Raw genomic sequence first — 13,716 nt, forward strand, 5'->3', positions numbered from 1 at the left:
CAAAATCACATGACAAATTGATTTGAAATATATCTAAGAAAAAGACCAAACCCGGTGGATAACCCTACCAGACTCCAGAACATACACCCGCCCACCCAAAATCGGGGCCCCAATTACCATCCCCAAGACTATCATTGTAATGTAATTTGATCATTTGAACAAAGAATCCTTCAACCTCAACACCAAAACTGGAAAGGTCCACAGGCAACCAAGTGCCTGATGTCAAGTGAGATTGACAAAATTATGAGAGCCCCAGCTCAATATGTGATTCAAACTGATGTTGAAAATGTAGAAATCAGGCATTTATAACATTAATGGAAAAACCTTGATGTAATACTAGGAAAAAAATTTATTTGTATCGCGACATCCAGACAAAATTTTATATAAAATAGCATTTATACATCACATCTAATTGGTTAAATTAAATAAGAAATACAACATGCCCTTGAGGTTGGATAACTATTGCTGTGGTAGTTGTAAGCTGAGAGGCTGTAGGATCAGTCTTTTTCTCTTAGGCATTCGCAATCAGAGCCAAAGAACCTCTTGTCCAGCACCACACCAGAAAGCAAGAAATTACAAAGTCCAACTGCGAAAACAAAAGCGGATGAAACGTATACACATTTGCAATATAATAATATTGCATACCAGTAAGGGGGACGTCGGCCTCGATCAAAAAGAAAATTTCTGTCTCAGATTTAACATGCAACTCATGTTCCTTCAAATTCATGAAACTTGGAAATCTGTATTCCAGGACAATAGTTTCTCCTTTCTCTCGTCACGTTTTAAGCCGCAACATTGATTGTTTACTCGAATCACCTGGATATGCTAACCTCTTCTGCGGAAGTTAGCTATGTGCGAGATCCAAATGAATTGACTATTGGATGACAAGATCCTTGAGGCCCTCCAACTTCTCTACATTTCCATTGGATGATAAAGGCAATGAACTCTCGTTCGGGCTGCCGTTTTCATGCAGTTTGTGCATTTGGTTGTAAGATGAATTTGTGACAGCAGAGCTGCAGCTGCCCTCAAAGTACGCTGAGAAAGGGAAGTATTCAGCACAACGAACCTTCCATCCTGCAAACGTATAACAAATTCAGGCTAACCACTAATGAATTGCAGACACAAGACCTGAATCTTCTTTATTTCACAAAGATAATGTGCTCCTCATTCTTTGCAATGCCACTTGACCCATATAAAGCTCGTCAGATTAAATTGCCACACCCATCAAGTGATTCAAGTCTGAAGGGCACGAGCAAGGCAATGAGATTGGAAGCATGTAGTTAATTACCATATGTCTTGTGTGCATGACATTTTTGTGGATCAAAATGAGCAACTTCTCAACTAGGGATTATAAAATAAACACGAGACATTTAAAGCATAAAGAACCTAAATCAGAACCAGAAAGAGAAAGCACGAACCTATTTTGATAAAAATAACAGGTTCAAGAACTCCAATGGAACAGCATGTTCTAAATTTAGAGATACCATCACGCTTTAAAGAAAAAACAGGCTTTCCACTTAATTGAAATCAAGGGTCGGGGAGAGTCAACCTCGCAACTATGAGCATTGTCATTCTCCAAACCCAGAAAAATCATCTGGCTTTCCTCCTTTTTGTGGTTAAAATGTTTCTCTCATAGAAAAAGGGTAGGTTTCTGAATTCTATTATACTCCCCATTTAATACATAGCAAATTCTATTTGTCTTACAGGTTTAGGCTGTGGCCCTGCTGCAATAACCCCATAAGCTGTTGGGGGATGCCTCTACTACTACATCCACTAAGTGGGTAGTATCAAGATAATAACAAGAAATGTATGAGCCACATCAGCATTCATTGTACTTTCAGATTCATGTCAAATCATTCTACATGATTTTTGGTTCCAGAGACAGGGACAAGAAGTTGCAGAAAAAACCCACTGGAATCTCTTTCCACAAATCAACAAGAATCATAAACAATATCAAGAGCACCATAAAAGCACGGAGGTAAAGAAAATACTTACTTAATGCAGCCTCATGGTCATACAAAATTGTCACTAGGAGCTTGTGGACTGCAATGCAATCCTTGAGCCTCCATTTCTTGACAGGCCCAAGTGCTCCATCTCTGAGGAAAAAACATAAATTCACTGCCACAAGAAAACCTATCAACACTATGGAAAATAAGTTTTAGCAAGTAGCATACGAGGAAACCAGGTTGTTAGATGATTCTTCTATCAAGTTGATAGCTTCTTTCTTCTTGCTTGGTTCCATAACAGAAATCATTTCAGCTACTGCAGCTCTGTGTGTCAATGAATCTGCCAAGAAGAAACAAACACCAATAAATAAGGACAAGAATGTCCAAAATAATATATACAAAGCAGCAGCAAGATTGTTACCTCTATGTTTCTCTAGGAACAGAGTGTTTGCCTCGATGAGAGATTTCCCTTGCAACTGACTACAAAAGCAAGGAGGATAAACAATTATACAATATGTCTTGAAACATCGGAGCACTAATAACACATAGAAAACTTATTCAAATATCAACCACATAGGGAAGAGACCCCCCAAGAAACACAAGACAACTGCAAAGAATAAGATAAAACAGAAAGATCAAAGATCCGAGAGTACGTGAATGTAGGACGCTCAGCTTCTAAGACACCCCATATGAGTTTTTCAGCATCAGTTACTGGAGCAAGCATGGATCCCACTTTATGAAAGAACTTTATCTGCACGAAGGGAATTTTATTTCTAACAGACAGTAAATGGTGTTCTTTAAGACCATAATGAAAATTGAGTGCTGGAAATCTAGAAACTATACATAAAGCACACGGTAATAGGAATATGCCTCCACTTATGCATGATATTTATGGGGTAGATATGGAACAATACTAATCAACCGTACCAAGCAACGGTGTGTGTCTGGGTTATCAGCATCCAACCGGACCATATGCTTAACCGCCTGCAGTACACAAAAACAGGATCTTCATTCTATTTCTTCATTGTGTCCACGAACTAACAGAGACCAAGGTTTTTTAGATAGCAAAACCAGCAAGAAAAGAAGTCGCAAGGGGGCGTATAAAGGTATGCACAAAGAACAGGTGAAAATCACTAAGAATAACCTAGATCTTTCATGACTGGATGTTCGTTTGTATACTATGCACTTTGTACATAATCTTCAGAAAAATTCTTAGGCGAAGAGAAGTCATTGTTACATACAAAATATTTAGTTAGCCAACTAATATCACTTCAAGCTGTAATGATGAAAGTATGTAACGATTGGCTGACTGGAGCAAAATGCAGGGGCATAGAATAAAACTGAGTTTAATCCAGCACCTAGCAGCATAAGAAATCACCTGCAATGCAAGTAAGATTTTCTGTTTTCTCATGTTAACTTCAAAAGAAAGCAAGTGAGTCTCTAGGGAATCAGAAGAGTGCTTCTGGAGTAGCTTCAAGTACTTCGTAGCTTCAGCCAAAGGATCTTCAACCTACAAATAAATACTACAGTGTCAAATGTAGCTGTGTCACATTTATGTAGAGAGTATATTCTTCAATTTTCATAGTAATGCTGAGACGGGTTCAAAAGGATCAACTAGGATCAAATCTAAACAGAGTGGGGAGTAAAATCATCGCACAACAATTATAAGCCGAAATTTAAGCAATCCAACTATTCCAATGAAAATGTTGCAAATACCTGCAATAACTTCTCTCCATGTGGATCCAGATCTACTGGCTTTATTGGGCGTTTTCCAGATTTTGAAACAGCAGTAGCATTTGCTTCTTCCTTTACTTCCGCTTCCTGCATAAATCCAACAATTTAGCATGAAACTATCGGAAATAAATTCTATGGAAAAAGATTAGACAGCAAAGTTGTTACTTTCTTAGCTCGGGCTTCGGCTTTCCTCTGCTTTTGCCTCAATTTCTTTTTCTGAGAAGGAGGCAATTTTGACATCTCTTCATCTTCTTCTGCAGACGACTTTGAAGGAGAATCATACAGTTTCAGGTAGCATCTGCGTATGAAAAAAATGTCATAAATACAATAAAGGGAGAAGAAGAAATTAACAGTTGCTACTGATTGTTACAAGAAGCAAATTAGTGGTACATTCCATATGATCCAAGTTACAAGAAGCAAATCCATTGAGCAGATGGTCAGAACTGGGTCTAAAATGTTCAAAGTCTCATTGCTAAAGCAAAAATAGAGAACAATACTTTATGGCCCCAGCAGCTGCTTTGCGGAAATAAGAATATGAATGAAGGCGGTCTTGAAATTTCAGCATTTCAACATAAGTTCGAAGAGTCATTTTTCTTAAGCAGTAGGAGTGGAAGTCAAATTGGTCCTCAGTTATGTCTGCATAATGCTTTTCCACAGCCAAGAATTTCTTCAAAGCCCGTCCAAGGTCACCTTGACGCAGATAACTTTCTCCAGATGCTAGTTCATACCTTAAAACCATCGAAGTAAAAAATTATTTAGCAGAAGTGAGCCTATGCTTTGAAGAGTTATCCATTCAGTAACGTGAGAAACATACATACCACATGCACTGCATATCATGAAGGTTATTGTGCTGCTCTCCATCTTTGGTGAATAAAACTGCCGTCTTTTCTGCCAAAGCAACCTAGAACAAATATATATGACATGGGTGCATAATCAACGGTAAGAAAACGAACATGAATCATATTAAGATACAAAGATTGCGGGAAGAACAATAAGATAACACCAAACCTGATCGGCTTGCAGCATACGTTTGACGCATTCACTATTCACATATCGATCAGCAAGATCCATACATCTAGCTTCATCAGCCAAAGCAGCAGCAGCTACCGGGTCACCAGCATGCTTTAATATCCGGCTCTGTAAGAACCACATCAGTATGCTTTAACAATGCAGCCATATCAGTGTGCAAATAACAATTGTAGGCTCTCTAACCTTGGAGAATTAAGTGATTTCAACAGTGTGGGACCAGAAATGAGGAATGAAGACGTAAATAAACAGCAACATAAAACTAAAATGCCAAGTAGCGAGAAGGAATCAACTACAAAAATTTTCAACAATATAACTCACACAGGCTTGAAAACTAGCAAAATATGAAGCTTACATATACAACAGAAGCATACAACTATACCTGCACATGTGTGTGCGCATGTGTAGAGACACCAAGATGGGACACAACAGAGATACCTTAAGAAGTTCTATCTTGCATGTGTGTAAGAGAGGAGAGATGGGACACAACAGAATATCGCATAAATGGAAAATAGTAAAGGAGACATTACAATTCTATAAAATAACCAGTACTTTGTGAAAGACCTTTTCATCTCTTTATTTTATCAATTGCAAATTGTTCTCAATTAAATTACCTTCACCGAGTACAAATCAATGACGGTTGGAGTGTGTTCTATGGCCTCATCAATTTTTCCGAGAGCAACATCATACTGACCGCGTCTGTCATAATGCTGTAAAAAAGAAGCTTCTTAGCAAAAACAATGAAGCATGGTTAACATACTCAACAACAAATCTATGCGGAACCGGCAAGCAGAGGCCTAAAGGAATATGAAGAAACACAAACCTGAGCCAAATAAAACAAAGTCCACATGAGCGTAGAAGGAGGCTCCTTGTCAACCCTGAAGACAACCAAACATCTACAATAAGTGGCGCAACATGAAGAAGGAAAGATATAGCTGAACGCAAAATCATACTTCCCACAAAAATCATGTCCCATTCATCTCATTCAATGAACATCACCCATTTGGAGCAATGGCAACGCAAAACAGATTTTTAGCGAACCAAGACAGGTCAACAAGAAAACATTCTCCAGCATTCACAAAAAAACAAAGATAACCGAACAGTTCAAATAGGTCAGGTAAATACACAAAAGAGGCGCTTTCAAAAAATAATACCTTAGGAATAAAAGCTGATAAACATATTGAAAATTGGTTTTTTTTTTCCTAGCTATTGGAGTCTGGCAGTATCATTCTCAACTTGTCAAAACAATGTATCCTTGAGAACCAATTAAATCACATAGATGCCTTTCGAAGACAGGTGGTTGAAATTTGAATAATTCTTTTTAAGTATCCATAATATTCCAACTTGTAGACCGACTATAGCAAAACTAGAAAACAAAGTCCCATTCAGTTGTGTCTGGAATAAAGATGAAAGGAGGCCAGAACAACAAAGCACAAATTGTAACACAAACAATCATTATATAAAAATGTAGACAAGTTAAATTACCTCCCAGGATATCCACCAGTTGTCTTGATGGAGTGCTCCAGCTCAAGGACTAACTGCTCCAGAATATCTGCCTGTACAAGAGTTGTTTCAACACTTCATATAATGTGCAGGATATTCTAATCCTCCATCCACACAATTAGTCACCATCTCAAGCAGGAGTCAGAGGCGACTAACCTTTCCAGAGTGATCATACAGAGGAGAAAGATCCGAAAATAGAGAAGGAACGCCCTACATATGCATCGCAAAATACAGCATAAGTCATTCTCCAAGATTTAAGCAAACTAAAATACACAGTTGTGGACGGATACCTTGGTCAGGAAAGGTCGGATATAATTTTCAGCTGCGAGACGGAATTTTTCAGCACTTAGAAAATCAAGTGGGATCCTCTGTCCAATATAAATTCAGGAACACACTTTAGCATAATCTACGGGGCATATCACACTAGGCACAGCAATGTATTTCCGAGTTGGAAAATATAACTTTATTTAGAGGTGCATTTAGGCAGTGATGGATGAATTGGTTACATAAATTACCCAAGAAGGTTTTTAAGACAAAATGACAATGCAATGCACAAAGGGATTTAGGTTTTGAACTCAAGTGTCTGCATAAGAAAATTATCACATAATTATCAGAACCCAATCATGAAAAAGATCAGTTCATCTTAGAGTAGTTAGTTTCATCGTTCATATTTGTAATTCAGACTGCTGAAATGAGAAACGCCATATGCATTGCTATGAGAGATGTTAGCTTTGAGTTAAAACACCAATTACAAGAATGAGAGACTATCTTTCTATTTTTAATAATTAAAACCAAGTTCAGTTCTGGTGGCAAGTCAAACTTGTTGTGCGTCACCATGTTGAACCTCAGACCAACCAAGAAAGAGCGAGGGAATAATAAAGCTCAGTCTTCCTGAACACATTGTGATTTGAAGTCTAGCAAGAAATGGATAAAGCAGCAGCACTAAGCTACTTGTCAAACTCTATGCATTACAAATATCCACATGGCACATTAACAAGGATGCTAAAGTTGCAACTAAGAAGATGTGTGGAAGGGAAAGCATGTGTCACCTTGACAGCAGATGACCTACTATATTGCTTGCTAAGTGATACATACAAGGCTTCCAGTCGATCAATTTCATCAGGAGAATACTGACCATTTGCTGAATACAGCCCCATGCACCTTTGCAGGCCTTCATAATACCTAAAATTATAGAACGGTTAAGAAGTATGAAAATCATTGATTAGTAGCTAGCAAACTTGTAGGAAATTAATCTTTCAGGTGAATTGTACTATTCAATTAAATTCACCAAGTCAGACAAAGATGAAGATAAATAGACATCCCGAAGAAAAACATAACCAAAAAGATCATTTACATTAGGACAAAAAATACTCATATCATGAGAGATTCAAAGTTAACAGTTCTTTCTTTATGAGATTTGGTTAAAAAAGCAAATTTTCAATCTTCCACCCCAAAAAAAAATTGAATGCATAATTAGTGTGCCTGAAACATGGATCTGCAGAAATATCACCAAACCGACATAGAGAGATTTCAGAGGACTAAGCATATATAGGTATTTCAGTTTGACACCCTGATTTACGCTCCACCAATAATCGCCAGACAACTGTCTCAGCCCTATCTTGTCTCCTATAGAGTACATAATGCACGAAGTCTTCTGGAGGCATGCTTATATACAAACTTAGCGATAGAACAGGAGGGAAGAAGATGATAAATATGAAAACTAGAACATGTGGGCAGAAGGAACGGACTTCAAGCATTTTACTCCCATGTCTGTGGCTTTTAAAACCTATTGTCAAGACAAATCCCTTTAATAAAAGATTTTCCAATATATTCCCATTTCTCTCATAAGTGGGATCCTCCGTTGATATTATAATCCATCTATATGGTGACTTTAACTCTTGCAACACAAAGTATATTGTTTGGTTTTTCAGATAGTAGCACATTTAATCCATATCTTCATCTTAAGGGTCACTTAACTTGAGAATCCATCAAACTTCTAATTTAAATTTTCACAAAGTTTCACTACATAGCTTTTGGAGTGGCTATCATTAAAGGTGATTCGAGGTCCACTAGAAATGCCAGTTACATTTAGAAAACAAAAAAATATTTGGTTGGCGAATTTCACCCTTAGATACGATAAATCACCCATTGCCAAGTGTTTTAGAAGAAAATTTCTACTACTGATAACCTTAGACATGAAAAGGAAGTAGTGACCAGCATATATATATATATATATAAAATGGGAGAAGTCATGTTTCTATGCTGTTAAGTTCCATTTTCTCTAGATTATTTTTTTTTCCTGCTTCCTATTCCTTTTGTTTTTTTCCCCCCAACAATATTTTGTGGTGGAGACAATTGCAGTCAAGAAAGCATCTCTGCTGAGACAACAACAAACAGTTAGCCAAGAAACTTAATGCATACTCAGTAATAAAATTGTCATATATTCTTAAACATATACATTTCTGGAAACAACAAAATATTAAAATTGCAAAGACATGGCAGGCAAAATTTAAATTGAAAATAATATATTCATATACCTGTAATTGTCAGGGTTCATAGAAAGTAGTTTCTTGTACAATTCTTCTCCTTCATCAAAGCGACCAAGCTTTTCAAGCAGAGAAACCTCCTGTTCCTTGTAAGCTAATTTATCAACCTACAGCAGCAAACAAGAGAAGTTTATAAGTCTAAAATGAAAATTCATACTTTGATGCACCAAATGCTGTATTATTTACTCACTATTTTGGGTTCTTTCTTGCGCAACTCCTCCAGAGCCCTCTCAACCATTCCACATTCTTCCAGTAAAGAAATCTGAAAGCAAATATTATCTCAGCTGAAATGAATTAATTGGAGTGCATAAACAACAAAATTATTTGGATAGTCACAGTGAGATGTATTCTGTTTCTAATCAGAGAAGAAACCGCAAGGAAGAGAGAACAACAAACTGCAGAAACTGAACAATCATTGCAGAAGCCAATAAATTTCTAACCTACAGAAATCCAAACATTGTCTGCAAGGTGCCCAGAAGTTCATCAAAGAACCAGCATTACCTAGGGTGTAAGCTTCAGATATTGAGGGCATACTATAAAAGAGAGAATTTATACATCAAGTGATTATGTCACAGGTGTACTAATTAGTTGCTATATGAGAATCTGATGGCCTCAAAGTTGGCGATCAAGTGTTAAAAGATGTCACTAGAAGTCAACCAGACTTCAAAAGTTGCCCAACTGTCATTAAATGTTCTTAACTTTACTTCTAAATGCAGATGACAAGATCGCCTATTAGCTCAAGTTTTCCTAGTTAAGGAACAATAGAAGTACCCTGTAAAAAAGATGCAGCCGAAGGGTAAGACAAACGAGAAATCGTTTATGCGTCGAGAAGATGGAAACATAAAAGACTGATGTCAACAGCCAACATATCAGAAGTAGCTCAATCAGCACTAGAAGTGATGATAAAGCATAATACAGACATGTATTATAGTATTGAGTTAGTATCACAAATTAAATATTGATAAGAACTGCTTATGCCAGCATAAAGACGAGCAAAGGTTTACTGTGAGTATCTGAAAATGTACTGCAAATTCACCATGCAACAACGATATATTGATTTAAACACCAAAGAGGCAAGCAAGGAGCAACAGAGATCGTTTCAAATATTTACAGGAGTATAATTATTAGCCATGTGGTATAACAAAGCTAATACTGCTCGGTACCTTGTACAAAAGCATTTCTCCATGCTCACAACGTTCATTATCAGGAGGGTAATCATCCTCAAGAGTCCCTTCATATGCTTCAAGGATATCAACAGCCTTTGATCCACTAGTAAATGATAGAAGTACAAACTATGAAATGAAGAAACTAAATTCCATTGACAGACCATTCAGAATTGGAAGTCTTTATCTACATATTTGATACGTTAAAAAAAGATTGACACATATGAGTATACCAAATAAATTATTAATATACTCTACTAGAGGATACACATTTTACAAAATATACACAGTCATACATGAAATAATTCTAAGCCATTGGTTTATGAGATGAATGTCTTGAGCCTAATGAGGAATCTGCCATACAATGTGATACACCCTAATTCTGATGATTTACCATATCAGACAATTCATTTGTACCAAAAAGAAAAGGCACAATGATTCAAAAAGCTGTAATTAAAAAAGGTGCAAGAACCTGTCTAAGATTTCCTGCAAACAATGAAATTGGAGAAGACCATTAATGATTAATGGTATCTAATGAAAAACATACTTGGAATTCAGATGCTGGGCAACAGCAAACCCAATCCAATTCATGCGATGGTTTGGTTTCAGTGTGAGCAATTGTTGTCTTGTCTCAACAAATCCTGCCAAATCACGCATTTGTGCCTGTAAAACGATTATGAGAACAACATAGCATATCAGCAGCGGCACACTGAAAATGCTTACAAATTACAAAAGCAAACTGAAAGAATATTCTTTTATTGGTTTTGCAAGGCAAAATAGCAGTAAAACACGCAAGTGTAGTTCTTTCAGAGGTTAGTCCAAAACAAGATGTCAACATCTGAATAGAAAACAATATTATTTCCTTCTCAAGTTAATTCAAGTAAAATTTATTCAGTATGTTTTGGCAGAATAACCAATGTGCACTACAGACAGGTTGAGTGAGGTTCTGGTAAAATAAGGATGGGTAACTGAAAGCCAAGAGCAAGAAACTTGAGAGAGTTCATGGTAAAACTTCAGTTGAGTGTACAATGGAATTAAGAGATAGCCCAAAATTGATTTAGATGGTGCATTACGGCATTCTCAGGCAACCAATAACTGATTAGGAACTCCAAATTGCATGTTGTTTTGATGCTTCTAAAGTTCATTAAATCAGACTAGCAAAACCATCGCCTGAATTGCCTAAATTCAACACTGTGCAATTTTCATTTATCAGACTAAAAACAATCAATTACAGATAATTACCAAGGCAATCCAGGTCATTTTCTCTTCCCTTAAGGCCTCTATCCTGATACATCTAAGCTGCACCATTCCTATTTCTTAATCCCAGACAAAATCATTCTATGTTCCTAGCATGACTAGACATAATTTAACTACGTCGCATGCCAGAGAAGAAAAGAATGCACAGTTATTATTTTGAGCGACTAAGATATCATTGTGGTTATCTTTCTGATTGATACTGAGGCAGAAAAAAGTATTTGCAGATAAGAAATTATGACTACTGCTATCTGTAGATGTGTAGTTTCCCCTTTTAATAAATGTTGACCAAATGATCTGCAGAAAGCCATACATACACATACATACTTTTCTTTTGCCCATCCCAACATTTGCTTGTTTGAATTCACGCATACAGGACATTACCAACTTTACAATCACACTTAACAGCTGTCATATTTTTTCAACATACTAGACTCCCAATTGTTATACATACAACAGATTGAGTATGCATTGAGTGAGCAACATAAAGTTGCAACCATATTAATCCATGCTGAGCTGAAAAAATCCAATTATACACTTAATATGCAAAATGAGATTCTCAATTAGTCACCCACCGCCACAAATGCCCAGTTATAAGAACTGTAAAGAAATAGTGGCAACATTCAGCTTGGCAAAGTAAAGCAAGCAAGCAGAAAGATTTATATATAAATTACAGCTGAAACACTCTCAAACCTAAAGAACCAAACATCTCAACTCTCTAAGTAAAATTACTTTTACTCTCGGGACCTCGCTTATGATATTTAATTAATAAAACTAAACACTGCAGGCGTGAAAATTTCTGTTACACTACAAAATGATCATCATTTTGCCTTTCAATTCCAGTTTCTGCTCCATTCTGTAGTCCAGCTTGACCTTTGGCATTCATTATCTAAATAGAATAGACAGCAAATCAAAGCAACAGAGGAGTAGTTTCATACATCAACCAAGCCAAATGGAAAATTTAACAAACATACTGCACAGAAATGTATGCACACGTCTATAATACAGAAATAAATGTCAATTCATTATCTAGGATTTATTATTTGCTGGTTCCTAGGACATCCAGAGCTTCTTTCTTTATTAAGAAATAATTTTTTCAACAATATGCGCGCACAGAAAAACGCACCTGCAAAAGAGATAGATCCCGAAGTATTTCAATATTATCAGGATCAATTTTTAGAGCATTGCGGTAACACTTAATTGCTTCGCGATATTCTCTGTCCGACCGATACAGAAGACCATAAACATGCCAGCAAACATGACTCTTAAGGTCATTCTGCACAAATGAGAAATCAAGTTAAAAGCCGGTACATATAACCAAGTAAGATAAAGTACCGCTCCATGGGAGAGGAAAAATTGGAGATTTAACCTTCAATCCAAGTCTAACAAGTTCATATGCTTCTGACTTGCGGTCCATGCAGTTCAAAGTAAGTCCTTTCATTGATAGAGTTTCTGGTGACCAAAAGAATAAATCAAAATGCAAAAATTAAAACAGGAAATCAAATGGAACAATAAAATAATAGATGTAGAGAATTAAACTAGCAAGAAGAATTTTGAGTTGTCCACATCCTTAAAAGATCAACAGGAGTCTCTATGTGAAATGCTCATTGGAATGATTTTAGTGGTTCTTACTCCATTTCCCCTGATAAAGCCGGGATCATATCAAAACTAATGCGGAAAATATCAATTTGCACTTGGCACATCGATCCAAAAGGCCAATATACAGTGCATCTGAAAGTGAAAGTAAAATGCTGACGGGAAGATGCACCCAACTGAGATATGAACAAAGAAATAAATTCAGATAGATGTAGAGCTTCCTTGGACTAATATCCTCCTTAAGAATTTAACTTCCTTTCTAATTTTCTTTGCTTTTTTCCAACTCTTGACAAGGTTTTATGGCACAAGCAAGTCAGAGTTTGGACAGTTGATCACACATCATATGCTGTGTTACGTGCAAGGACATTGTATTTCAAGAACTTATTTAAAACAAAAATTTTAAACTGTTTTCATACAAACGACAAAGTAACACTTAAGAGAGTCAAATATTTTTAAGCAATAATTCTTATTAATTGAACATTGAATGAGGAATAATCTGAGTATTCTTGGTACTTTTAATGACCTACTCTCTATATGATAAGACCCAAGATAGGTATCTGTAAGGTTTGTGGCCAACTTAATAATGACAAAATGATCCATGTGACAGTTAACATGTTTGGCTACATGGGTCCAATCAATTTGTAAAGAGTTGCCATTATCCTTCAAGATGGTAATATAGACTATGATGGTCTCAATAATCATGCCAGAATCACCACAAGATAGGTACAAGAATCAAAATAAATAATTACACTCCCCATCCCAAAGTTAAAAATCCAATTTACTTGAGCCAAAGTTTTCAACGAGAGTTGAAAAACTGACTTGCAAGCGTGCTTTGCCTTAAACAATGCAGTATGGACAGTTAGCAATGGGAAAGGTCTTTTCGCAGAAATGAGACAACTTTAAGAAACGGAGTCATATTTTCAGACGTTCTTAGAAGGAAAAAGGATA

At 36.5% G+C, this 13,716-nt stretch overlaps 1 protein-coding gene across 1 annotated transcript in view; it reads right to left on the reverse strand.

Annotated features, from left to right (window-relative positions):
- Positions 332 to 13,716, reverse strand: part of LOC105157573 (N-terminal acetyltransferase A complex auxiliary subunit NAA15) — a 15,171-nt gene continuing 1,786 nt past the window's right edge. Inside the window, exons 3-26 of the mRNA XM_011073982.2 lie at positions 12,542 to 12,624; positions 12,299 to 12,448; positions 10,466 to 10,581; positions 9,919 to 10,024; positions 8,946 to 9,017; positions 8,747 to 8,862; positions 7,259 to 7,391; positions 6,500 to 6,577; positions 6,366 to 6,419; positions 6,192 to 6,262; positions 5,530 to 5,584; positions 5,321 to 5,416; positions 4,689 to 4,817; positions 4,499 to 4,581; positions 4,178 to 4,408; positions 3,846 to 3,978; positions 3,663 to 3,767; positions 3,325 to 3,456; positions 2,874 to 2,930; positions 2,600 to 2,697; positions 2,368 to 2,426; positions 2,175 to 2,286; positions 1,996 to 2,096; positions 332 to 1,074 (exon numbers count right to left, since the gene is read on the reverse strand). Of these exons, the coding sequence (XP_011072284.1) occupies positions 875 to 1,074; positions 1,996 to 2,096; positions 2,175 to 2,286; positions 2,368 to 2,426; positions 2,600 to 2,697; positions 2,874 to 2,930; positions 3,325 to 3,456; positions 3,663 to 3,767; positions 3,846 to 3,978; positions 4,178 to 4,408; positions 4,499 to 4,581; positions 4,689 to 4,817; positions 5,321 to 5,416; positions 5,530 to 5,584; positions 6,192 to 6,262; positions 6,366 to 6,419; positions 6,500 to 6,577; positions 7,259 to 7,391; positions 8,747 to 8,862; positions 8,946 to 9,017; positions 9,919 to 10,024; positions 10,466 to 10,581; positions 12,299 to 12,448; positions 12,542 to 12,624 (2,570 nt within the window). The 3' untranslated portion in view covers positions 332 to 874. The remainder of the gene's footprint in view (positions 1,075 to 1,995; positions 2,097 to 2,174; positions 2,287 to 2,367; positions 2,427 to 2,599; positions 2,698 to 2,873; positions 2,931 to 3,324; positions 3,457 to 3,662; positions 3,768 to 3,845; positions 3,979 to 4,177; positions 4,409 to 4,498; positions 4,582 to 4,688; positions 4,818 to 5,320; positions 5,417 to 5,529; positions 5,585 to 6,191; positions 6,263 to 6,365; positions 6,420 to 6,499; positions 6,578 to 7,258; positions 7,392 to 8,746; positions 8,863 to 8,945; positions 9,018 to 9,918; positions 10,025 to 10,465; positions 10,582 to 12,298; positions 12,449 to 12,541; positions 12,625 to 13,716) is intronic.

Source organism: Sesamum indicum, linkage group LG3 (assembly GCF_000512975.1).
Source record: "Sesamum indicum cultivar Zhongzhi No. 13 linkage group LG3, S_indicum_v1.0, whole genome shotgun sequence".
Taxonomy (NCBI): Eukaryota; Viridiplantae; Streptophyta; class Magnoliopsida; order Lamiales; family Pedaliaceae; genus Sesamum; species Sesamum indicum.